This window comes from Erinaceus europaeus, chromosome 12 (genome assembly GCF_950295315.1).
Source record: "Erinaceus europaeus chromosome 12, mEriEur2.1, whole genome shotgun sequence".
Taxonomy (NCBI): Eukaryota; Metazoa; Chordata; class Mammalia; order Eulipotyphla; family Erinaceidae; genus Erinaceus; species Erinaceus europaeus.
In genome coordinates this window covers 9,909,451-9,932,782 of record NC_080173.1, presented here as the reverse complement: position 1 = coordinate 9,932,782, position 23,332 = coordinate 9,909,451, and the positions used below count along the sequence as shown (strand labels likewise).

Genomic DNA, 23,332 nt, shown 5'->3' with positions numbered 1-23,332 from the left:
CTCTCAATTTCTGTCTGTCATATACAATAAGACTGAAAGAAGGGGGGGGATGGGCTCCAGGAGTGGTGGATTCATAGTGTTGGCATTGAGCCCCAGCAATAACCCTGGTGGCAAAAACTCCCCCATCTCCAGAACTGGGAGAAATAAAATGTGTGCATGACACCCCCACCCCGCATTTTGGAAAAGCATCCTGAAACAAGGTAGCTGCCTGCAAGTCTGGAGATACTCATCTGGATGGATTTTGGGGGCCCAGAGCTGGAATTCAGAGTCCAGCCTCAAATGAGCTAAGGGCAGCGCTGTGGACTTATGAGCCCCCAACAGCAGGCAAGGTTGGGATTGGTGGGCTGTCCCCTCCCACTGAGTCTCTCCCCATCCCCATGCCTCCAGCCCCTGGGGGAAGGGTATTTTAGCTATGCTGGAGCCAGGGGGGAGGGTGGGCCCTCCACCCTCTGCTTGCCCACTCTCACTTTAAACACAAAGTGGGTACAATTGATTCTCTGTCAATAACTGAGCCCTGAGGACTTTTCCATCTGCACCCTGCCTCCTGACCCAAGAATCATTTAGAGATAACAGACTGGAGGGCACTTTTGTGGAAATGAAAATGGAGTGTTTTCACCCAGTCCCAATTGACCCAAAGGCAGCTCAAGCGTATGACCTTGGCCTCCCCATCCATCAAAGTGAGCACACCAGTCTGAGTTGGGAGAACTCATCCATCACTGCGTCCACACTCAGCTGGTGGGTGACTGTTCTGTGGAAAAATTCCTCTCCCTCCTCGAAGGGAAGGCCCTGCTCCGTGCACCCCTGGAGGCACAGGGACCATCCACTGGGCTGCAGGAATGGGTATCAGAACTATAGCTATGGATTTATCTCACACATGTTTTTTTTTTTCCATTTTCCAAAGTAGAGGTGGGTGGGGGAGATAGCATAATGGTTATGCAAAGAGACTCTCATGTCCAAGGCACCAAAGGTCTCAGGTTCAATTCCCCACATCCCATAGGCCAGGGCTGAACAATGTTCTGGTAAACATAAATAAATAAATAAACAAATAGGGGCCAGGCGGTAGCTCAGCGGGCTAAGTGCACATGGTGCAAAGCGCAAGGACTGCAAGGACTGACATAAGGATCAAAGTTTGAGCCCCCCGGCTCCCCACCAGCAGGGGGGTCACTTCACAGGAGGTGAAGCAGGCCTGCAGGGGTCTGTCTTTCTCTCCTCCTACTCTCTCGATTTCTCTCTGTATTATCCAATAACAATGATATCAACGACAAGAATAATAATAACCACAACAACAGTAAAACAAGGGCAATAAAAGGGGAAAAATAAAATAGTAACAAATAAAATAATAATAACGACACAGTAGAGGATACATCAGAACTCCAGGAAGAGTATCACTTCTTGTGGAGATGCTTTCTAGCTACTTTCTGGACTCTGGCTTTTGTTTCTGAATCAGAGGGTCCTCCCTTCCCCTCTGCTTCCCTCTCCCCTCTCTTTTCTTCCCCTCTCCTTTCCTCTCTTTTTTTTTCCTCTTGTTGTTTTTTATTGCTGTTGTAGTTATTGATGTCATCGTTATTAGATACAACAGAGAGAAATAGAGAGAGGAGGGGAAACAAAGGGGGGAGAGAAAGACAGACACCTGCAGACCTGCTTCACCACTTGTGAAGTGACTCCCCTGCAGGTGGGGAGCGGAGGCTTGAACCAGGATCCTTATGCTGGTCCTTGCACTTCGTGCCACGTGTGCTTAACCCGCTACTCTACCAACCATCTCTCTTCTTTTTATTTTTATTATCACCAGTACACACTCTAGTCTCTAATCCTCACAAGCCCCCAGGAAAAAAAAAAATTGCTATTTCTCTTCCATGGTTGAGAAAAACAGAAGTTTAATAAGGTGCTCAGAGACTTAGTGAACTTCTCTCTCTCTCTTTGCCTCCAGGGTTATTGCTGGGTTCGGTGCCTGCACTATGAATTACTGCTCCTGTGGGCATTTTTTCAAGTTTTTTGGATAGGACAGAGAGAAATTGAGAGAAGAGGGGAAGACAGAAGGAGAGAGAAAGACAAACACCTGCAGACCTGCTTCACCACTTGTGAAGTGACTCCCCTGCAGGTGGGGAGTTAGTGGCTCGAACCAGGATCCCTACCCTGGTCCTTGCGCTCCATACTATGTGCACTTAACTGGGTGTGCCATCTCCCGGGGCCCCAGAGACTTAGTGAACTTTTCAAAGACTACAGATCAGTCTACGTGCCCCAAGATCACGTTCCTCCCACCCAACAAGCTGCCTTAGGGTGAGGGGGTTTAAGACCAAACGCCTAAGGCAGGGATAGGGGTGGTGGTAGTGGGGGTTTGACCCTGTGAAGGGAACCACAAGCAACACTTCAAATTCAATAAATCAGCAATTTTTTTTAAAAAAAAGAATTCCTTTTTTAAAAAGTTTAATTTATTTATCACTGGATAGAGACAGAGAAAAACTGAGAAGGGAGGGGAATTGGGAGGCAAGGGAAATGGGAGACGCCTGCAGCTCTACTTCACCACTCGGGAAGCTTTCCCCCTGCAGGTGTGGACCAGGGGCTTGAACCTGGGTCCTTGCGCACTGTACTGTGTGCATTTAACCAGGTGCACCACCACCTGGCCTCCATAAACTTTTTTTTTTTTTTTTCTTACCAGAGCACTGCTTAGCTCTGGCTTATGGCGGTGTGGGGACTTGAACCTGGGACTTGAGAGCCTCAGGCATGAAAGTCTCTTTGCATAACCATTATGCTATACCCCCACCCTATAAACTTTTTTTTTAATTTAATTTATTTATGAGAAAGATAGGAGGAGAGAGAAAGAACCAGACATCACTCTGGCACATGTGCTGCCGGGGATCAAACTCTCGACCTCATGCTTGAGAGTCCAAAGCTTTACCACTGTGCTACTTCTCGGACCACAAACTTTTTTTTTTTTTTATAGCCAATTAGGTGTTAATTTTTCAGTTGATAATTTCAGAGAGACCAAGAATATTATAAATATCCAAATGGCCCTTGCCAGAACAATAAAAAAGGCTCTCCATCCTTGGGCTAAGACGTGCAAGTAAGTAAGACTGGTGTGGGCCTGAGGGGTAGTTTGGTCTGCGAGTCAAGGAGACAGGACACTGTCCGATGCACACCTAGCCCTGACCCTGGCGGGCCCTGTAGTTTTCACTCGCGTCCCTGCTCAGTGCACAGAAGGCCTTCAGGATCAGCTCTACCCACTGCCCCCCCCCCCCTGCCCTGCGGGAAGACAAGTGTTCAGGGAACAGCAGGTCAGGACCACTGGGAACGTGCTGGCAGGACAGAACTCGCCTGCATGACTCTAGTTTCTTCTTAGTCACCTACATCCCTTCTGGCTTCCCTCATAAGGTTTCTGCCCTCACCTAGACTCTGGGAACATTCCCTTACTCAATGACAATATTTACATTCATGTATAGCTTCTAGTGCACACTGAAGGATACAAAACGAAAAGCACAGGGCTTATTCTCAGGCATTGTTATTCTTCCAGATAATGCTCCCAGATAAAGTCTCTCTCTCTTAGTTTTAAGAAATGTATCGGGAGTCGGGCGGTAGCTCAGTGGGTTAAGCACACGTGGTGCGAAGTGCAAGAACCGGCGTAAGGATCCCGGTTTGAGCCCCCGGCTCCCCACCTGCAGGGGAGTCATTTCACAGGCGGTGAAGCAGGTCTGCAGGTGTCTGACTTTCTCTCCCCCTCTCTGTCTACCCCTCCTCTCTCCATTTCTCTCTGTCCTAACAACGGCCACATCAATAACAACAACAATAGTAACTACAACAACAATAAAAGACAAGGGCAGCAAAAGGGAAAATAAATAAATAAATAAATAAATAAATAAACATAAAAAAATTTTTAAAAAGAAATTTATCTTTGGGGGGTCGGCGGTAGCACAGCGGGTTAAGCGCAGGTGGCACAAAGCGCAAGGACCCGTGTAAGGATCCCATTCCGAGCTCCGGCTCCCCACCTGCAGGGGAGTCGCTTCACACGCTGTGAAGCAGGTCTGCAGGTGTCTGTCTTTCTCTCCCCCTCTCTGTCTTCCCCTCCTCTCTCCATTTCTCTCTGTCCTATCCAACAACGACGACATCAATAACAACAATAAAACAAGGGCAACTAAAAGGGAATAAATAAATAATTTTTTTTAAAGAGAAATTTATCTTTATTGGATAGGGACAGCCAGAAATCTAGAGGGAAGAGGGAGGTGGGGAGGTCAGAGAGGGAGAGAGACACCTGCAGCCTTGCTTCACCACTCATAAAGCTTTTCCCCTGCTGGTAGGGACTGGACCCCGGGTCCTTGTACATGGTGACACATGCTCTCAACCAAGTGCACCACCACCCAGCTTCTCTCTCTCTCTCCCTTTCTTTCTCTCTCTCTTTCTCTTTCTTTCTTTCTTTCTTTCTCTCCCTTTTCTTCTTTCCTTCCTTCTTCCTTCCTCCTTTCTCTTTCCCTTCTTTCTCTCTCTCTCCCTTTCTATTCCTTTCTTTCTTTCTCCCTTTCCCTCTTTCTCTTTCTTCCTTCCTTTCTTTTTTTAAAAATTAATTTATTTTTATTTATTTTCCTTTTTGTTGCCCTTGTTGTCTTTTTATTGTTGTTGTTGTTGTTATTGTTGTCATTGTTGGATAGGACAGAGAGAAATGGAGAGAGGAGAGGAAGACAGAGAGGGGGAGAGAAAGATAGACACCTGCAGACCTGCTTCACCGCCTGTGAAGCGACTCCCCTGCAGGTGGGGAGCCGGGGGCTCAAACAGGGATCCTTCCACCGGTCCTTGAGCTTTTGCATCAAGCGCACTTAACCCGCTGCGCTACTGCCGGACTCCCCCTTCCTTTCTTTCTTTATTTTTCTCTTTCTCTCTCTCGCTCTCTTTCTTTCTTTCTCTCCCTCTCCCTCTCCCTCTCTTTTGCCTCCAGTGTTATTGCTGGGGCTCAGTGCCTGCACCATGAATCCACTGCATCTGGAGGCCTTTTGTTGGCCTTGTTGTTGTTATTGATGTCATTATTGTTGGATAGGACAGAGAGAAATGGAGAGAGGAGGGGAAGACAGAGGGGGAGAGAAAGACAGACACCTGCAGACCTGCTTCACCGCCTGTGAAGCGACTCCCCTGCAGGTGGGGAGCCGGGGGCTCAAACCGGGGTCCTTAGGCCGGTCCTTGTGCTTTGCGCCACCTGCGCTTAACCCGCTGCGCCACCGCCCGACTCCCTCTTTCTTTCTCTCTCTCTCTCTCCCTTTCTTTCTTTCTCTCTCTTTCCCTCTTTCTTTTTCTCTCCGTTTCTTTCTTTTTCTCTCTTTATTTATTCCTCTCTCCCTTTCTTATTGTCTCCCTTTCTTTCTTCCTCTCTCCCTCTCTCTCTCTTTCTCTTTCCCCCTTTTTTCTTTCTTTCTCTCCCTCTCCCTTTCTTTCTCTCTCTCTCCCCTCTCTTTCATTCTCTCTCTTTCTCTTTCCCTCTCTCTCTCTCTTTTTTTTCTTTCTTTCTCTCCCTCTACCTCTCTGTCTATATTTTTAAAAAGAGAGAGAGGGCAGAGGGTAGATAGCGTAATGGTTATGCAAAGAGACTCTCATGCCTGAGGCTCCAAAGTCCCAGGTTCAATCTCCGGTACCACCATAAGCCAGAGCTGAGCAGTGCTCTGGTAAATAAGTAAATAATATAAAAAGAACTATATAGAGACCAGGCAGTGGCGCACCTGGCTGAGCACACATTATAATGCAGAAGTGCCCCCACCTGGAGGGGGAAAGCTTGGCAAGTGGTGAAGCAGCGTTGCAGATGTTTGCCTCTCTCCCTACCACCCCCTTCCCTCTCAATTTCTGGCTGTCTCTATACAATAAATCAATAAAGATAATTTAAAAAATTTTTTAAAAGGGAGAGAGCGAGAGAGGCTGGGACTCTAGGCCTCTGAGCTAAGAGTTGTATAAGCTGAGGCTGCTGTTTGTCTCTCTGGACCTTGCTTTCTTTCTCTTTCCTTTTTAATTTCTTCACTGGGGCATTAATGGTTTACATTCTACAGTAAATACAATAGTTTGTACATGCATCACATTTCCCAGTTTTCCATATAACAACACAACCCCCACTAGGTCCTCTGCCATCCTTTTGGGACCTGTGCATCGGTTTCTTTATCTGTCAAATGGGTCGAGGCATCTTGCACAGCCAAGGGTCCCTGAGGAGGTTCTGATAAGAAGTACAGGGTAGGCGGTTCATCCTGGAACTGTGTCCAAGCCCCTGAGGCAGGTGGTTACCTTTCCCACAATACAGTTCCTAAAACCATCCAGCTTCTAGAGGCCAGTGTCTTGGGTAAAGACAGCAGCAGGCTCCTCCTGCTCAGCTCCTCAAGCAGCTATTGTGTGGCCAAGAGCTGTCCCTGCAGAGTGGCATCGCTGGGCACGGAGAGCAGTGGAGAGGGCAGGTCACACTGGTTTATTGTAACAGGGCTGAGCAACAGCAGTGTGTGTGTGTGTGTGTGTGTGTGTGTGTGTGTGCGTGCGCGCGCGTCACTGGGACTGTCCAGCCGTCCCCCCCACAACACAACTGAGCAACATGAAGCCCCTGCCCCACTCTATCAGGGGTCCCTAGGAGTAACGTGCTTGAAAATGGCCAGAGGGTGGCACAGTGGGCTTGGAGGTAGGACAGCTGGGTCCTTGGTCACCAAGTCCAGCCTATTGCTCAGTCCTCATGGCTCAGAGCTTCTGAGAGAGATGGCTAAGTACAGCAGCCTCTGTCCTTCTTTTTCCTCCTCGCCTCCCCTGGAGGTCACTCTTGTGGGCCCCGTTTTTCTCAAGCAGGACCTGGGGCACATGGAATCGAATGACTGCCCCAGGCAGGTTCATAGGCAAGGGGGGGCCTGGCAGAACTTGGATTTGAACCCTGGCCTCTCTGAAAGCACAGCCTGTATAGCCTGCAGCACAGGCTTTAGGGTGTCTGCCAGGATGCCCAAGTGGGGAGACAGGGAGAAGCACAGATAACAGGGGTGGTGGGTGTGGCCCCATGCCTGGAAAAACACTGGGTGCCATCGCTCCCAGGCTGGGGTTGTGCAGTGACCTCGGCCAGGGCTGGATCCTGGCAGCCAGAGAATTCCAGAACGCCCCTCCTCCTGCTTTTCAAAGGGACTTGTTGAGAAGGCAAGGGGGCTGGGTGGTGATGATTCAGAAGAGCCAGAACTAAAAGAGAGCTGCATGATGCTGGTGATTAAAAGTCAACGCCGCTGCGGCGTACAAGGATTTGTGCGTCTATGTTGCCACGAGTGGATTTACAAATGAAACCACCAGTGATGTGGGAAGCTCTGGGGCACAGGAGGAGAGACTGTGGGGCCCCCTAGGGGACACCCCAGAGCTGCCTGTCCTGGCTCCTTTTCCAGGGTATCGCCCGACACAAAGGAGGACATTTCAGGATCCATGAGGTGGAAGTATAACGTGGTGGTGGGCAGCTCTCCCTGATCTGAACGAAAGAAGGTGCTTCAAGGTGGAAGACCCCCAAATCTGACACCAGTTAGCTACGAGACCTTGACTGTCATCTAACTTGCCTGGGTCCCCATTTATTTGTTCCTCTGAAGCTTCACTTCTAAGGGGGTGGGTGAGATGTTTTAGCCTCCTGGAGCTTCCGGGACAAATCCCCACCAATTCCAGCCTGGTGAGAGGAACACATTCTCTCTCAGGGGCTGGCAAAGAGGCTCACTTAGGTGGATCAGGGCCTTCTGCATGCCAAGCACACGCTGTACCACTAAGACACACATAGAAAGGAGAGTCTTACAAAATAAAAGATTTTATTTTACTATTATTAAATAATTAGTTGATTTTTTTTTCCTTTTAAACCAAAGCACTTCTCAGTTCTGCCTGATGGTGGTATAGGGAATTGTATCTGGGATCTTGGAGACTCAAACATGAGTCTTCTATTATTATTATTATTATTATTTACTTTTATTTTTACCAGAGTGCTACTCAACTCTAGCTAATGGAGGTGAGAGGGATTGAACCTGGGACTTGGGAGCCTCAGGTATGAGAGTCTCTTTGCATAACCAGTATGTTATCTACCCTCTGCCTAAGCGTCTTTTGGCATAACCACCGTGCTACCTCCTCTGCCTAAAAAAAAAAAGAATTTTTTTCTTTTCCCCTTCCTCCCTCCCTCCCTCCCTTCCTTTCTTCCTCCTTTCCTCCCTCCCTTTCTTCCTACCTACCAGAGCTCTGATTCGTAGTGGTGCAGGGTATTGAACCTGAAACTTCAGAACCTCAGGCATGACCACAGTGATATCTTCCCCACCCCTTGTTTTATTATCATTATTTTTTTTTTAGATTTTATTTATTTATTAATGAGAAAGATAGGAGGAGAGAGATTAAGAACCAGGCATCACTCTGGTACATGTGCTGCCAGGGATTGAACTCAGGACCTCATGCCTGAGAGTCCGATGCTTTATCCACTGGGCCACCTCCCAGACCACTATCATTATTTTTTAATAAGGAAAAGGTATCACACCATTATTCAAGGAGTTTCTTTCTTTCTTTCTTTCTTTCTTTCTTTCTTTCTTTCTTTTTTCTTTATTGGGGAATTAATGTTTTACATTCAACAGTAAATACAATAGTTTGTACATGCAGAACATTCCCCAGTTTCCCATTTAACAATACAACCCCCACTAGGTCATTTATCGTCCTTCATGGACCTGTATTCTCCCCACCCACCCACTCCCACCCCAGAGTCTTTTACTTTAGTGCGACATGTATTCAAGGAGTTTCATGCTTGGCTCCTCTTGTGTAGTGTTAGGAATCCAACCCAGGGCCTTCTATGTGCAAACTGGGTGCTGTACTGTGAGGCCACATCCCCAAAGCCACCATCCCTCCTGCTGTCTCACATTCTGCCTGGCCAAGGCATGGGCCACCCCTTCACCCTGCCAGGCTGCTCGTGTCCCTGTGCCTTTAGACCTCTGGCTCTTCATTATTATTATTATTATTATTATTTTAACCTCTGGCTCTTCATTATTATTATTATTATTTTAACCTCTGGCTCTTCATTATTATTATTATTATTATTATTATTTTAACCTCTGGCTCTTCATTATTATTATTATTATTATTATTTTAACCTCTGGCTCTTCTTTATTATTATTATTATTCTAACCTCTGGCTCTTCATTATTATTATTATTATTATTATTTTAACCTCTGGCTCTTCATTATTATTATTATTATTTTAACCTCTGGCTCTTCATTATTATTATTATTATTATTATTATTTTAACCTCTGGCTCTTCATTATTATTATTATTATTTTAACCTCTGGCTCTTCTTTATTATTATTATTATTCTAACCTCTGGCTCTTCATTATTATTATTATTATTATTATTATTATTTTAACCTCTGGCTCTTCTTTATTTTATTTTATTGCTACCAGGGTTATCGCTGGGGCTTGGGGCCAGCACTATGAATCCACCACTCCCAGTGGTCATTTTTCCTCCCCCTCCCCCAATCTTTTTTCTTTCTTTTTTAATTAGATAGGACAGAGAGAAATTGAGAGAGGATGGGGAGAGAGAGGGAGGGAGGGAAAGATAGACACCTACAGACCTGCTTCACTAATTGTGAAGTGGATCCCCTATACATGGGGAGTGGGAGCCCAGATTCTTGTGCTTGGTAATAATGTGCACTTAACCCAGTGCGCCACTGCTCACCCCTTCTGACTCTTCTAGATCAGTTCCTTCTCCGTCCTCATCAGCCTCTCCTGTGACAACCCTCCCTGCCCTGCTGGCTGTCATACCCCCATTAACATTTGCCACCTAGTATCACCCTGCTGTGTCACTGTGCTGTTGGAAACCTGTCTCCCCCAACTTGACCGGCCTCCTCCTTCAGGACAGGGAAATGCCCTTGGCTCTGGGACCCTCCGTCCTTAGTGCAGACATGCTCCCAGGATGCCTAAGGGAGGAAGCCCAGAGCCTGGGGCTGGAATCCTAGCTAGCATGTTCATTGGCCCCTGCCCTCCCCTGGGTGCCTGCTTCTCTACCTGCCCACCTGCCCGTCAGGTTGGTTGAGCCCAGAGGGGCCTGTGCTGACAGGTGAGTGCATTCTGGGCCTGCTCACCCATGTGTAGATGCCAGACCTAGACCGGCAAGGGCATCGACCCTGGGGTCCCCTCCTCCCAGGGGCCCCAGCTGGGGTCCTTGCCCTCCTGGGATTGCCCTCCTGTGGAAGTAGGCAGGCCCTGGTTTTGGAAATTCACTTGGGCTCCCTTCTCTGCCCCCCCCCCCCCCCCCGGGCTCCAGGTCTCTCTCTCTCTCTGTCTCCAGCTATTTCCTTTTCTGATCCAGAGTTCAAAAGAAGGGCCCATCTAGGAGTGGCAACCTAGGAAAAGCTAGGCCAGCAGGCTCCTTCTTGCAGGGCTTTGGGCCAGCGGGGGGTGCCCCCCACGCCCCCCACATCTCCCTCCAGGAAGAAGGTCGTCTGGGTTCTTTGGAAGCCCAATCATCAGTTCTGGCTGAAAGGCAGGGCAGTGACGGGGGCGGGGGCGGGGGCGGGAGGAGTGAGGTGCGGTGGAGCAGGATGGGTGCCGTGGGGGGAGCCTGAAGGAACCTCAGAAAGTACTTTCAGCCTCTGTACCCTCCGGGCCCCAGGGTGCTGCAGTAATCATCAAACAACATTTGCTTAGGGATCTCAGTTAACAAAGCAGTTTCTCAGGGATGGGGAGGCACTGGGTGGCCCCTCAGAATCCTGGCTTCTGGTTGGTTCTACCACCACCCTCCCAGCTTGTGCTGATTGTGTGCAAGGTCAACAAAGCGCTATTCATCCAACTGTTTCCGACTCTTCTGGATTTCATTCCTGTCTCCCTCTCTCCTATGAAGGCCTCACGCAGGGCTTGTTGCTCAGGCCAAAAGACGGGGGGGGGGGGGGGGGGGATGGCAGAAGCTCCGGAGGGAAGGGTTGGTTGGGAGCTAATTGGAGGGGGACCAGCCTGGTGCCTCCCCACCCCCCGCGCCCCGTGTTCCCCAGGTTGTGGCCAAATGGGAGCACCCGACCTGCGTCAGGGTGTGTGGCCCTCGCTGCTGAACTGTCTTCACAGGCTTGTAGAGATCTGCTTGGGGACAGGCAGGCATAAACAGAGCGTGGGACTGCGGCTCCCCCCTGGAATCCCGGGGCCCAGGTGCAGTGGGGGTAGCCTCAGAGCTCTCCCATTAAGGGCCTCGCCTCCAGGTTTTAAATAGGACCCAGCTGCAGGGGCTGAAGGCTTCAGCGTCCCCTGCAGGAGAAGCGGAGATGCAGGAGGTCATTGCTGGGCTGGAGCAGTTCACCTTCCTCTTTGAGAAGGATGTGGAGATGCAAAGGGGCATTAGGCTCCTGCCTTTCCAGGGCATGGACAGTGAGTGAGGCTCAACACCCCACTCCCCCCATCTTCTTTTTGTTGTTGTTTCCAGGGTTATCGCTGGAACTTGGTGCCAGCACTACGAATCCACCCTCCTGCTCCTGGCGGCCATCTTTTCCATTTTATTGGACAGGACAGAGAGAAACTGAAAGAGGAGGGGGAGACAGGGAGAAAGACAGACACCTGCAGACCTGCTTCAACACTTGGGAAGCAACTCCCCTGCAGGTGGGGGGCGGGGGCTTGAACCTGGATCCTTGGGCTTAGTGCTATGTGTGCTTAGCCGGCTGCACCACCACCCCGTCCCTGGCCCCCCTTTTCTGTAGGTGTCTCTGCTCAGCAACTTCACCTGGACAGCCCCTTCTCTCTGCTGCAGCCCTCCTGGGGTGGGGGAATCTGGGCCCACCATCTGGTCTGGGGTATCCAGCTAAGCCTCTCTTCTCAGGGGGCTCTGGGTTCATCGGGCTGATGTCTGGGGTGACCCTTTTACTAGACAGAGAAGCAAGGTTAGAAGGTGCATTGGGAGGAATCAAGGCAGCTCACCTGGGCTTCCTGAGCTCCCAGGTGGTGTTGGGTCCCTCTTTCCAAGTTGGCTGTAGGTGTTGGGTCTGAATCAGCCCCCCCCCCCCCCAGTCCCCACGGCAGCTCTGGGGAGCTTCCTTCTCTCTCCCCGCGCCCCTCCGCTTCCAGAGTCAAGCTCAGCTGCGTGCAGCTTCTTTGCTGAAGGTCTCTGTGAGAAAGGTGAGCAGGTGGGCACAGAGGAGGTTCATGGAGTGGAGCATGGAATTTGCATCCTGGGATGGGCATACTTTTAGTCTATGAAAACAAGGGACAAAGCCCATCGATGAGTACCCCCCCTGCTTCCCTTGCTGTGACTGGAATCAGCTAACCCCCTCACCCAAGTCCCTCTCCCCAAAGACAGCTGTTTGAGTTGGGGTGCTGACTCAAATACAGAAGTTCTCAACTTTCCTTCTGACTAAGGAACCACTCATAGAGGCTTTCCCCATGGAGACACTCGAGTTTCCCCAGAAGTCTCACCTCTTGTTTGGGGGAGTTCCCAGTCCCACCTTGAGCTGTACGTTAAGAAACCCCATTCGTGTGGACAAGTTTAGGACCTGTTCTTGGGAGCCAAGCCAGGCAGGTGTTGGGGGTAGCAGGAAACAGGGAAGGAGCTGGGGAAATGCAGTGAGGAAAAAATGGTCGATCTGGGGACCCGGTGATGGCGCATCTGGTTAAGCGCACTAGTAATAAGTGCAAAAACCTGCATGAGGAACCCCTTCAGGTGGGGATGCTTTACAAGTGGTGAAGCAGGTCTGCAGGTGTCTCTTTTTCTCTCCTTCTCTATCTCCCTCTCCCCTCTCAATTTCTCTCTGTCCTATGGGGAGGGGAGGGGAAAGGAAACGGTCAATCATAGTCAGTCTCACTCCAGCCCTCTGGGGACCAGTGGTGCCTCTTAGGTCCTGTGTCCTGTCACCCTGCCTTGAAGAAACAAAATTCTTGGGAAAGTACAGACCCAGGCAAGCTGCTGGGCAGAGTAGAAAGACAGGAAGGACAGCAACGCCCCCTGATAAACAACTATCTGGGTAGGCAGTGCAAGGGCCCACCCTGCTCCGGACAGGGTGTCCTTCCTGTAGGTGCCACTGCCGCTTTAAAGATGAAGAATTTCTTGGCCTTTTCCTTTGAAACTACAAAGCTGGCTCTCACCCTGCTAGTCTCCAGAAGCAGGAAGCCTGACACTTGTTTTCCTTTAGACATAAATGAACATGGCCTTGGTGAGCGCAAACGTGTCCCCAGGGCCAGGCTGAGTGGTGGGGGAGTCCTGGGCGGGGAGATCCCACTCTGCACCTATGAGAGGGGGTATAAGGCATGGTGGGCATGGCCCTGACAGCTTTGGGGTTCCTGGAGGCTGAGAATGGCGAGAGCAACGTGTGTGTGTGTGTGTGTGTGTGTGTGTGTGTGTGTGTGTGTGTATGGGGTGGGGACAGTTGTTATAGTCCTTCTGTCAGGGTCCAGGTGGAGGGACCAGGGGAGGGCAGCTGGGGTCTGATTCTCAGTAAACTTCAGGGAGACTCTTTCCTGGGGTGAGCTGGGCCCAGGAGGTAGGCATGTGGATTTCTCCCAGCGGGGGTGTTCTGCTGTCCCCAGGGAAGCTGTGCCCCTTCCGGCATGACCGTGGGGAGAAGATGGTGGTGTGTAAGCACTGGCTGCGGGGGCTTTGCAAGAAGGGTGACGGGTGCAAGTTCCTGCACCAGTATGACGTGACCAGGATGCCAGAGTGCTACTTCTACTCCAAATTTGGTAATACCCCTTGCTGAGAATGGGGGGCAGCTTTGGGAGGGGCCCCCCCCAAGGAGGCTAGGCATATCCCAGGTGGCCAACCAGAGCCTCGAGATACCTGTGTCCCCCAAAACACTAGAAAAAAAGCAACTGTGTCTTGTGCTCCCTCTTAACTGTCCCACGGGCCTCAGGCTTACAAGCTCCCCCCAAGGGAAAGAGGAGAAGGTGGAGTTGGAGTCAAAGACTGAATTGTTTCCCTGTTCTCCTGGCTGGCCACACACTCAGGCTGTACCGGAAGTCAGCCTGGAACAGCTACTCGATCCTGGGGTGGGTCCAGGCCCTATTTCCCAGGCAGGGCTGTTGGCTGTGCCCACAGAGCACCTGGCCCTTTGTTTGCTATTGTCCATTCAACGGTCACGCTACTCACAACTCTTATTTAGAAGCAAACTTTGCACCGCTTCCAGGAGAGCAAAACTTACTGGAAACAAAAGGTGACTCCTGTCAACAGGACTGGTGTGGGGTTGGGGAGGGCAGTCCTTTAGTGACCTGTGTGACCAGGTCTGAGCCAGGAGTCTTGCCTTTGTCCGACCTCACGCCCTTTGTCATCTCAGGGGTCATGGGAAGGTTACCTTACAGCAACCTCACACACTGAAGGGCAGAATCTGTGGGTTCAGATCTCATCCCTCTCAACTAAATCCTCCCACCCAGTGCTTTCGGAGTAGGAAGGCACCTTTGGGGTGATTTAGTCTAGTGCTTTTCACACTGTGTTCTGAAAAGTGATCTGCAGGGAGGGAGCTGGGCATCTCCACAGAGCCCACTCTGGGGCAGTCCCTGCAGATAGCTGTTTGTCATTGGTGCCCATGGGGGCAGAGTCAGGGAGGCAGGAAGGTGGCAAGGCATCTCTTAAGGTCAGCAGGAGACCCCTGCCCAGGCCAAAATTCTGTTTCCTTCCTGCTCCAGACTTGATGATCCACAAGGGCCCGGTTAGGATGCTTTCCCTGGAAGGGACGACAGAGTTTATCTGGTTCCTGATTCTTTTTTTTTAATTTATTTTTGAATTATTTGCTACCAGAGTCACTGCTGGGGTTCAGTGCCTGTATGACAAGGCTGTGGCTTCCACTGACCACGTACCACCTCCATATCCCCCCTCCCAACTTACTCATTCTTATCGACACCAGAGAGAAATAGAGGGAGAAAGAAGACATCTGTAGTATCGTTTAAAAAACTTCTCCCCTGCAGGTGAGAACCAGGGGCTTGAACCCTGGTCATTGCACATGGCTACATGTACATTCTACCGGGTGGACCACTGCTGCCCTACACACAACCCTCCCTGCAATCACACACACACACACACACACACACACACACACACACACACACACACACAACACGCACACCAACACCTTTATTTTCAAAATGCCATTTATTTATACCTTCAGTACACTTTGGGTCATTTTATTTTTTTAATATTTATTTACTTATTCCCTTTTGTTGCCCTTGTTTTTTTTATTATTGTAGTTATTATTGCTATTGTTATTGCTGTCATCGTTGGATAGAATAGAGAAATGGAGGAGGGGAAGACGGGGGAGAGAAAGACAGACACCTGCAGACTTGCTTCACCACCTGTGAGGCGACCCCCCTGCAGGTGGGGAGCCAGGGGCTGGTACCAGGATCCTTATGCCGGTCCTTGCGCTCTGCACCACCTGTGCTTAACCCACTGTGCTACCATCCGACTCCTGGGTCATTTTCTTTTGGAGGTGGATACTGTGTTGGGCGTGAGAACAGGACTAGGACTAGTCCCTCCTGGGAGAGGTAGACACGAATATGGTGGCACTTCCACCTTACTTTTCCTCCTGCCCTTCTAGTGTGGGTGTGTATCTTATAGCATGTCAAAGTAATCACCTGATTGGAAATAAATATGCTGGTTTGAAAAGCATTATTGGGGAGGTGCTGGGACTGGGGGGGGGGCGGTCACTGTTAAGAGGTTAGACACACAGGGAGAAGCTGAAAGCAGAATGGCAGTGAGGTGTGGGCGCCACCAGCTGGCCATCAGGGAGTACAGCGGCTTATGTCCTGGCCAGGGCAGGGCTGGCTATACCCTTCCATAGATTCCTCGCACTCACAGTCTATCCGATGTTGGCCAGCCCTACTAAAGGAGCGGGGGTAATGCTTGCACCCTGAGAAGGCTCAAGGCTGGAGTTAGCCTTCTGTGTACGGCACAGGAGCCATGTGCGAGTGACTTCTCCTCCTGGGAATTCATGTGCTGAGTGCTGGGTGTAGTCCTCTGTGAGGAAGACGGGTGGTTTGCAGCTCTAAGGAACTGGAGGTACTCTTTTGCTCTGCAGAAGCTCACTGTGCCAAAGACAGCTCTGTGCAGTAGCCTGAAAGCCACTGTCCTAGATACCACTGAGCTCCTTCTGGCTCTCGTAAGCACTGAGTCCCACACTCGGTGCAACTGAAAACCCTCAGCAATTCTCTGCTTGAATGAGGTGGGAAAAAAAAGGTGTGTGTGTGTGTGTGTGTGTGTGTGTGCGCGCGCACGTGCTGGGTCTTCTTTCCATGGTTCCTTTGGAGCCACGGGTCCTTACAGAAGAGAAATCTAAGATGGTTCTTGCAACAACCCCAGGGAGACGACAGAGCAAACAGAGCTGAACAGGTTTAGGGGCGCTACAAGTGTCCTTTTGTGTCTGTCTTAGTAGCCATGCCAACAATGTTCTGCCGCTCTAGGCATTTCTGCCCCAGAGAGTCAAGTTCTGGAAGCAATACAGGGTCCATGACAGAGGCGAAGGGAAGACTCGGGGAACTTCAGCAGCTAGCTCCACTGTGACCTCTGCGGGCGCTCAGTTCCAGCCCTCCAAGCTCTTCCGGTTAAGTTTACTCATAGCAAGCCCTGCTTAGCAAGTATTATTGGAATTTACCCGTCTTAGGTTATGGGGAGGATTAGCAACCTTTTACTATTAAAAAATAAACAAACACACACCAGAAACAAACAGAAAACAAAACAAAACAAAACACTGATGACCAAAAGGCAGTGGGCAAGCCATCCCAGTTCAGGAAAAGATGAAATGGCCAGAAAGAAGAGTTCATTTAGTGCTCTGGGAGATGGCACAAGGGATAAGGCACTGGACTTTTAAGCATGAGGTTCCAAGTTCAGTCCCCGGCAGCACATGTAGCAGAGTGATGTCTGGTTCTTTCTCTCTCCCCTCCTATCTTTCTCATGAATAAGTAACTTAAGAGTTAATCCAGATGTCAAGAGTGCTGGGATTTTTTTAGGTGACTGCAACAATAAGGAGTGTCCCTTTCTTCATACGGACCCTGCTTCTAAGACCAGAACTTGCCTTTGGTATGACCAAGGTTTCTGCAAGGACGGTGAGGAGCTGGCAGAACGGGAACACAGGGCATGTGGGTGATGGAGATATGATGGGTGGAGAGGGTCCTCCAGGAGCGGGGAGTCTACCTCCAGGTGAGAAACTCACTAGGTCTCCTGTAGTTCTCCCTGGACTTGCTCTAGTGTCACAGCATGTGACACTAGGACATGCCATGGGGTGACGTATGACGGGCTGGCTTGGATTCATATCCTGTGGCTCCAGAAGGTGCTGTGTGATCTGGAGCAAGAGACGAGACTGCTCATTTCCTTATGAGCAGAGAAGGTGGTTTGGCCCACAGGAGAGAGAGCAGCTTACAGCGGTGCACACCTCTCTAAGATTCTCTTTTTTAAACTTTTACTTGATAGAAAAGACAAATTGAGAGGGAAGGGGCCGGTGGTGGCATACCCAGTTAAGTGCACACAGTACTAAACACAAGGACCCACACAAGGATCTGAGTTGAACCCTTGGCTCCTCACCTGTAGGGGGGATGCTTCACAAGCAGTGAAGCAGGTCTGTAGTTGTTTATCTTTCTCCCTCTCTATTTCCCACTGCTCCTCTGTCCTATTCTCTGTCCCAATTTCTGTCCTATCCAATAAAAAAAGGGGGGGGGGATAAAAACCACTAGGAGCAGTGGATTTGTAGTGCCAACACCAAGTAATCCTGGCGGGGAACAAAAAAAAAGAAAAACGAGTCAGAGACGTCTGCGGCACTGTTTCACCACCTGTGAAGCTTTCCCCCCGATGGTGGGGACGGGGGTGGGGGGCTCAAGCCCAGGTCCCCATGGATGTTAATACATACACTTAACCCAAAGTGCCACCGCCTGGCTCCAAGCCTCTATTTTTTTAACCTATGCCGTCATGGCCGCTGAAACTGGGAGTCAGGGCCCTCCCTTCAGAGTCCCTAGGTCCTCAGCTCCCATGTCTTTGGGTATGGCTTTCTGAGGACCTGGCAGTGCTGGCTTTAGGGGGCACCCGGGGATGGGGCATTAAAGGAAGACTAAAAGACTTGGGGTTCACTTTTTTTTTTAACCAGAGCACTGCTTAGCTCTGGTTTATGATGGTACCGGGCATTGAACCTTGGACTAAGAAGCCCCAGGAGTGAGTGTCTCTTTGCATAACCATTATGCTGTTTACCCCTGGCCGGGGTTAGCTTTTTGTACATCTGAGTAGACAAGAGAGAACAAATTACAGTCTCCATGCACTGCCGTCCTCCAAGATGACCCTTCTCAGTGTGTGGTCCCCAGGCCCCAGCACACTCCAGGTCCCTGTCCTCGCTGCTATATGGCTGGGAAGGAGGAGCATCTGGGGCAGCACGGAGAAGATTAGAAGGTTTATACGCTCCAGTTAAGTAGAGAGTTGATGACCATCCGGGCCCTTCCTGGTGAGTTTTGCCACATGCGTTTCCCCTCTGACTAGAACAAATCCTTTGGACTGTTTTCTCTTTGCCCAGTAGGGCCCCTGTGTAAATACCCCCACGTCCGCAAGAAGATGTGTATTAACTACTTAGCCGGCTTCTGCTCTGAGGGACCCAAGTGCCAATTTGCACAGTGAGTTTGCTGGCAGACTGCTGGGCCCACTCTGGCGCGTTCTCCACCGACCCCGTGTGGGAAGGGGCGGCCGTCACACTCCACCCACTTCTCCTTAGCACTGCAGGCCGCACCGGCCTCAGACCCGTGCTGTTTACGGCCGTTCACGCCAGGGAGGGAAGGCCAGAGAGACAGCTCTTCACAAACTATTCTAGAGACATGTCACTCTGGCCCCCACTCCTCTCCCCTGGCCAGCACTTGGTTCCTTCCCTCTGGGAGTTGTGGGACAGGAAGTCTGCAGCAGACTGGGGCAGGGCATGCTAGTGAGCAAGCTCACTCTCTCTCTCTGTACTCCCCTCAGTCCCAAGATGGACATTTTCTTCAAGCCAAGATCCACAAAGGTGAGTTCAGGTGGGAAGGTGGCAGCCTCGTCCTGTTCCCTGGGGAAGACACACACACCACAAAATGACTGTGCCCTGTAGACTCCCCCTCCCCCTTACTACTGCCACACAGCTTGGACTCCTCCATTTACCAAGGCCTCCCTTCTCCTGAGCTGGACAGCGCATGGACAGCGGCTTCAATCAAGAACATACATCGGTTAGGACTGGGGCCTCCTCCGGTGGTTCTCGATCAGAATCGGGGCCACGCTGGGTGGGTCAAGTCAGTCTCGGAATACACACTCTCGTCACTGAGACCAAGCACTGGCCAGAGCCCACATCAGGAGTCAAATCCCACCTTTGTTTCTGTACAGTTGAGCTGGAGCTGGTGTTGGCAACACCAAGCCCCAAAGACTTGGTCTTCTAGGGAAACCTTGCTGAGTCCGGGACTGTGTGACTGAAAGCCAGACGGTTATTTAAGTTGGACAGAGGACAAAATGAGGAGCTAGAAGAGAGCTCTGAGCACTTGTCCCTTGGCAGATTGGAAAGGTGGTGGCTGGTGGGTGGGCAGAGGGCGACCCCTGCTGGTTCAGAGTGATATCTCGGCTAGAAGGTGAAAAAGGCTAGAGACAGCTTTAGTGGGATAGACAGTGCCTGCTTTGTCATGCAGAGCACCCAGGCAGGAGTCCAGCCCCCAGCACACTAGAGGAAGCTTTTTACTTTTACTACTTTTTTTTAAAAAAATTTTTTTAGTTTCCCTTTTGTTGCCCATTTTTTTTTATTGTTGTTGCAGTTATTGCTGTTATTGATATCATTGTTGTTGGATAGGACAGACAGAAATGGAGAGAGGAGGGGAAAACAGAGAGGGGAGAGAAAGACACCTGCAGACCTGCTTCACCACCTGTGAAGCGATTCCCCTGCAGGTGGGGAGCCGGGGGCTCGAACCAGGATCCTTAAGCTGGTCCTTGTGCTTCGTTCGCGCCATGTGCGCTTAACCTGCTGCACTACCGCCCGACTCCCTACTTATTTTTTTTATTGAGGGAGTTAATGCTTTACAGTGCAAACACTGACATATGCAGACAGCGTCAGTCTGCAATAGCCCCCACGCTTTCCTTCCTCACCCAGAGTCCTTTGCTTTGGTGCAGTACGAGAAAGCTTTCACGTCTGGTGCTGTGGTGTATTTCTGTCTGTCTCTCTGGTGATGACCAAAAGAAAAAGGACTGCACAAGCCCATTTCTACCTTTCACCAAAACGGAGGCTTCTGGCAAGTAAAACTAAGATGAGGCCATCTGAAAACTCGGTCTCAGCCAGACTGCCTAGCCTGGCCAGTCACTGCCCACAGGGTAAAGCATCCGGTTTGCTCAGGGATGTTTGCACCCTTCTTCACTTTCTTGGCAGCTTGTCAACTGGCCACAGGGCCGTGCGCCTCCAGCTCCTGCCTGGGAACCTTGGAAGCCCTCTCCCCTGTCAGAGCACCTGTTTCCCCACTTTCAAACAAAGCCAGAGGACCGCCTGGGACTCAGAGCACCAGAGCGGCACTGGTGTACTACTGGGTGAGTCAGCGAGCTGGGGGACTGGACAGCTGCCTCTGAGAATGAGGGGAGGGGTGGATGTATTTCGGAGCATGACTCCTTTTCTGTTAGAAATTGGAGTTTAGCAATGTGAATTAAATTGGAGTTTAGTAATGTGAATTAAAGAGGAAACGGGAGGGGCTGGGCGGTGGCGCACTGGCTAAGCGCACATAGTACTAAACACAAGGATCCCGGTTCGAGCCCCCAGTTCCCCACCTGCAGGGGGGTTGCTTCACAAGCATTGAAGCAAGTCTGCAAGTGTCCGTCTTTCTCTCCCCCCTCTTTCATTTTCTGTCCTATTCAACAACAACAAAAATGGAAGAAATGGGGCCGGGGTAGATAGTATAATAGTTATGCAAAGACTCTCAAGCCTGAGGCTCCAAAGTCCTAGGTTCAATCCCCTGTACCACTATAAACTGGAGCTGAGTTCTGGTATTAAGTTAAAAAAAAAAAGTCAGAAAATAATAATAAAAGGAAGAATGGCTACCTCCAGGAGCAGTGGATTTGTGGTGCAGGCACCGAGCCCCAGTGATAACCCTGGAGGAAAAAAAAAAAAAAGAAAAGGGGAACAGAACGTCAGTGAACACGTCCCAAGCTGAAAGCCTCAACAACTTAGTCTCATTTACATCTGCTAGATCAGACTGTTGAGCTGAAAGGCAAACAAGAGGTTAGAACATCTTTCATCTCCCTGTTTTGCTGCTTACGGATTTTCTGGTCCCTTACTTAGGTGACTAGGACATGCAGTGCATTGTTTTGTGTCAAAACCTCACTCTGGGACTCAAACTTGGGACCTCATGCTCAAGAGTCCGATATTTTCCCCCACTGTCCTACAACCTCCCAGGCTGCTGTTTTCTGTACTGCGGTGCCAGGGAGTGTAAGCAAGGCCTTGCACGTGTGTGAGGTGCTCCCGCTTCCTAGGCTAATGCTCCTGTTCTCTTTATTTCTAGGGAGTGTCCAGGTGACACCCAGGCTACTCTTTGTCCTTGAGGAGATTTCCAAGGAAGTTCTGTTAACAGAGGCTGGAAAGACTCACAGGCATGTCTGGACGCCCTACATATGGTCCATGGTGCTACCAAGCTGATCCTGAGATACTGAAAGGCTGACTTTGTTGGGGAACGTATTTTCCCCTAACATAAATGAAGACAGCCAGCTGTTCAAGATGAAAAGTGTTACCAGTGAGTGGAGCACTACGCTGTGGGAACCCGCGACAGACAGTGCAAACAGCCCCACCCCCCATGTATACATCACCGGAATTACTTTCAATTCTGCTCTGCCTCCATTCCCCATCTCCAGCCCATAGAGACAAGCACACATTTCCTTGTAAAAAGCCAGACAGTACTTTCAGCTTTACAGGTTACTATGACTTGGGTTGCATCGACTCCTTAAGTTGGCCTCTAAAGGTCGACCAAGTTTGAACTGCCTAGTATTGCGCTAGTATGGCGCCGGGGAAGGGGATGGCCAGAAAACAGGTGAACTGGGTTGAACTGAACTCCCAACAGGTCAAGTCAGCCAGAGAGGCTCAGATGCCCACCCCTTTCCCTGGTTTCCTTTGTTACAGTGGAGAATAGCTGGGACTCACGGTTATCGTTGCAGCAATTCAGGCCCTAGAAAAGGGGCAGAAGTTATGGGAGACCTGAGTGGCCTTTGATTCCTAACTCCCGGCTTTCCCATCCTTCACCACATCCATCAGGACAAAAAGCAGACAAGCAGAGACTTGATATGGGTTAACAGGCTCCAGCCTCTAATTGTAGGGTCCAACGGCAATTAGAGCAGATTTCCTTTCATGCAAAAGCTGATGTGACAGTTTGGCTTTCTGTGACATCAAGCAGCAGACCCTTGTTTCCTTACTGTCACAGCCCTGTGAAATCAGTCACGGACAGGTCCAACCAGGGCTGTGTGCCAAAGCAACTTTATATTTATGTAATTATGTAGTAGGATAGACCTGAGAACTGGAGGACATTGAGAGGTCTTTTTTTTTTTTTTTGCCTCCAGGGTTATTGCTGAGGCTCGGAGTCTGCACTATGAATCCACTGCTCCTGACGGCCATCTTTTTCCCATTGTTGTTGCTGCTGTTGAATAGGACTGAGAGAAATAGAGAGTGGAGTGGAAGACAGAGAAGGGAGAAAACTATAAGACACCTTCAGATCTGCTTCACCGCTTGTGAAGCGACCCCCCTGCAGGTGGGGGGCTGGGGGATTGAACCAGGATCCTTGTGCTTTGCACTATGTGCACTTAATCCAGTATACTACAGCTCGGCCCCTGAGAGGTCATTCCTATCCACTCTCAAGCCTCAAGTCCCTCAATTAAAGACAAGTGAGAATTCGTGCCTCCACCCCGCCCAAACCTCCCACCCCGTCACAATGTATTGACTTAGGAGAACTAGAGCATCCCTCTGGTACACGGGATCCATCACAATGTATTGACTTAGGAGAACTAGAGCATCCCTCTGGTACATGGGATCAGGGACTAAACTCAAGGTCTGCTTTTATTCACACGCCAAGGGGTGTGTGTGTGTGTCTGTGTATGTATGTATATATGATTTATTTATAAAAGAACAAGAACCACCAGAGTATGCTGGGGATCACAATTGGGACATTCATGTCCAGTCCTGTACTGTAACCCATGCGCCACCTGTCGGGGCACCCAGGTGTCTCTTTTACAGGATACTTGCAAAGAATGGCTAGATACACAGTCATTTTGAAAGACTGGGGTAGAGTGATAACTCACCCGGTAAAGCACACACACCTCATCATGCATGAGTCCTGCTCTCTGAGCATGAGGGGCAGCTCCATGGATCATGTACTGGTGTCGGATTATCTCTCTCTCTGTTTTTAACAGTAGTGAGGGAACTAGAGCAGCGTTCTGGTATGTGTTACTGG

At 50.1% G+C, this 23,332-nt stretch overlaps 1 protein-coding gene across 5 annotated transcripts; it reads left to right on the top strand.

The window, feature by feature from the left end:
* The first annotated feature begins 10,754 nt into the window (after nucleotides 1-10,754).
* On the top strand, nucleotides 10,755-22,851 carry CPSF4L (cleavage and polyadenylation specific factor 4 like). Of its 5 annotated transcripts, XR_009552917.1 has the most exons (9): nucleotides 10,758-11,335; nucleotides 12,026-12,076; nucleotides 13,481-13,633; nucleotides 16,886-16,981; nucleotides 18,433-18,526; nucleotides 18,867-18,906; nucleotides 20,281-20,435; nucleotides 21,401-21,628; nucleotides 22,446-22,851. XR_009552917.1 is itself a non-coding variant. In XM_060202681.1 (8 exons), the coding sequence occupies exons 1-8, from the start codon at nucleotides 11,233-11,235 to the stop codon at nucleotides 21,438-21,440; spliced, it is 732 nt and encodes a 243-aa protein (XP_060058664.1). In that variant the 5' UTR covers nucleotides 10,758-11,232; the 3' UTR covers nucleotides 21,441-22,851. The 5 variants fall into 5 exon arrangements, 4 of the variants coding, with proteins under 4 accessions (XP_060058667.1, XP_060058664.1, XP_060058666.1 ...); XM_060202681.1 differs by having other exon boundaries at nucleotides 21,401-22,851; XM_060202684.1 differs by lacking the exon at nucleotides 20,281-20,435 and having other exon boundaries at nucleotides 10,755-11,335; nucleotides 21,401-22,851.
* The last annotated feature ends 481 nt before the right edge of the window (nucleotides 22,852-23,332 follow it).

Bases quoted from the DNA above. Each gene is read 5' to 3' on its own strand.
- CPSF4L (XM_060202681.1), top strand. From the start codon at position 11,233: ATGCAGGAGGTCATTGCTGGGCTGGAGCAGTTCACCTTCCTCTTTGAG. The intron at 11,336-12,025 runs GTGAGTGAGGCT...CTCCGCTTCCAG, and splicing joins GCCTTTCCAGGGCATGGACA to AGTCAAGCTCAGCTGCGTGC. The intron at 12,077-13,480 runs GTGAGCAGGTGG...TGCTGTCCCCAG, and splicing joins TGAAGGTCTCTGTGAGAAAG to GGAAGCTGTGCCCCTTCCGG.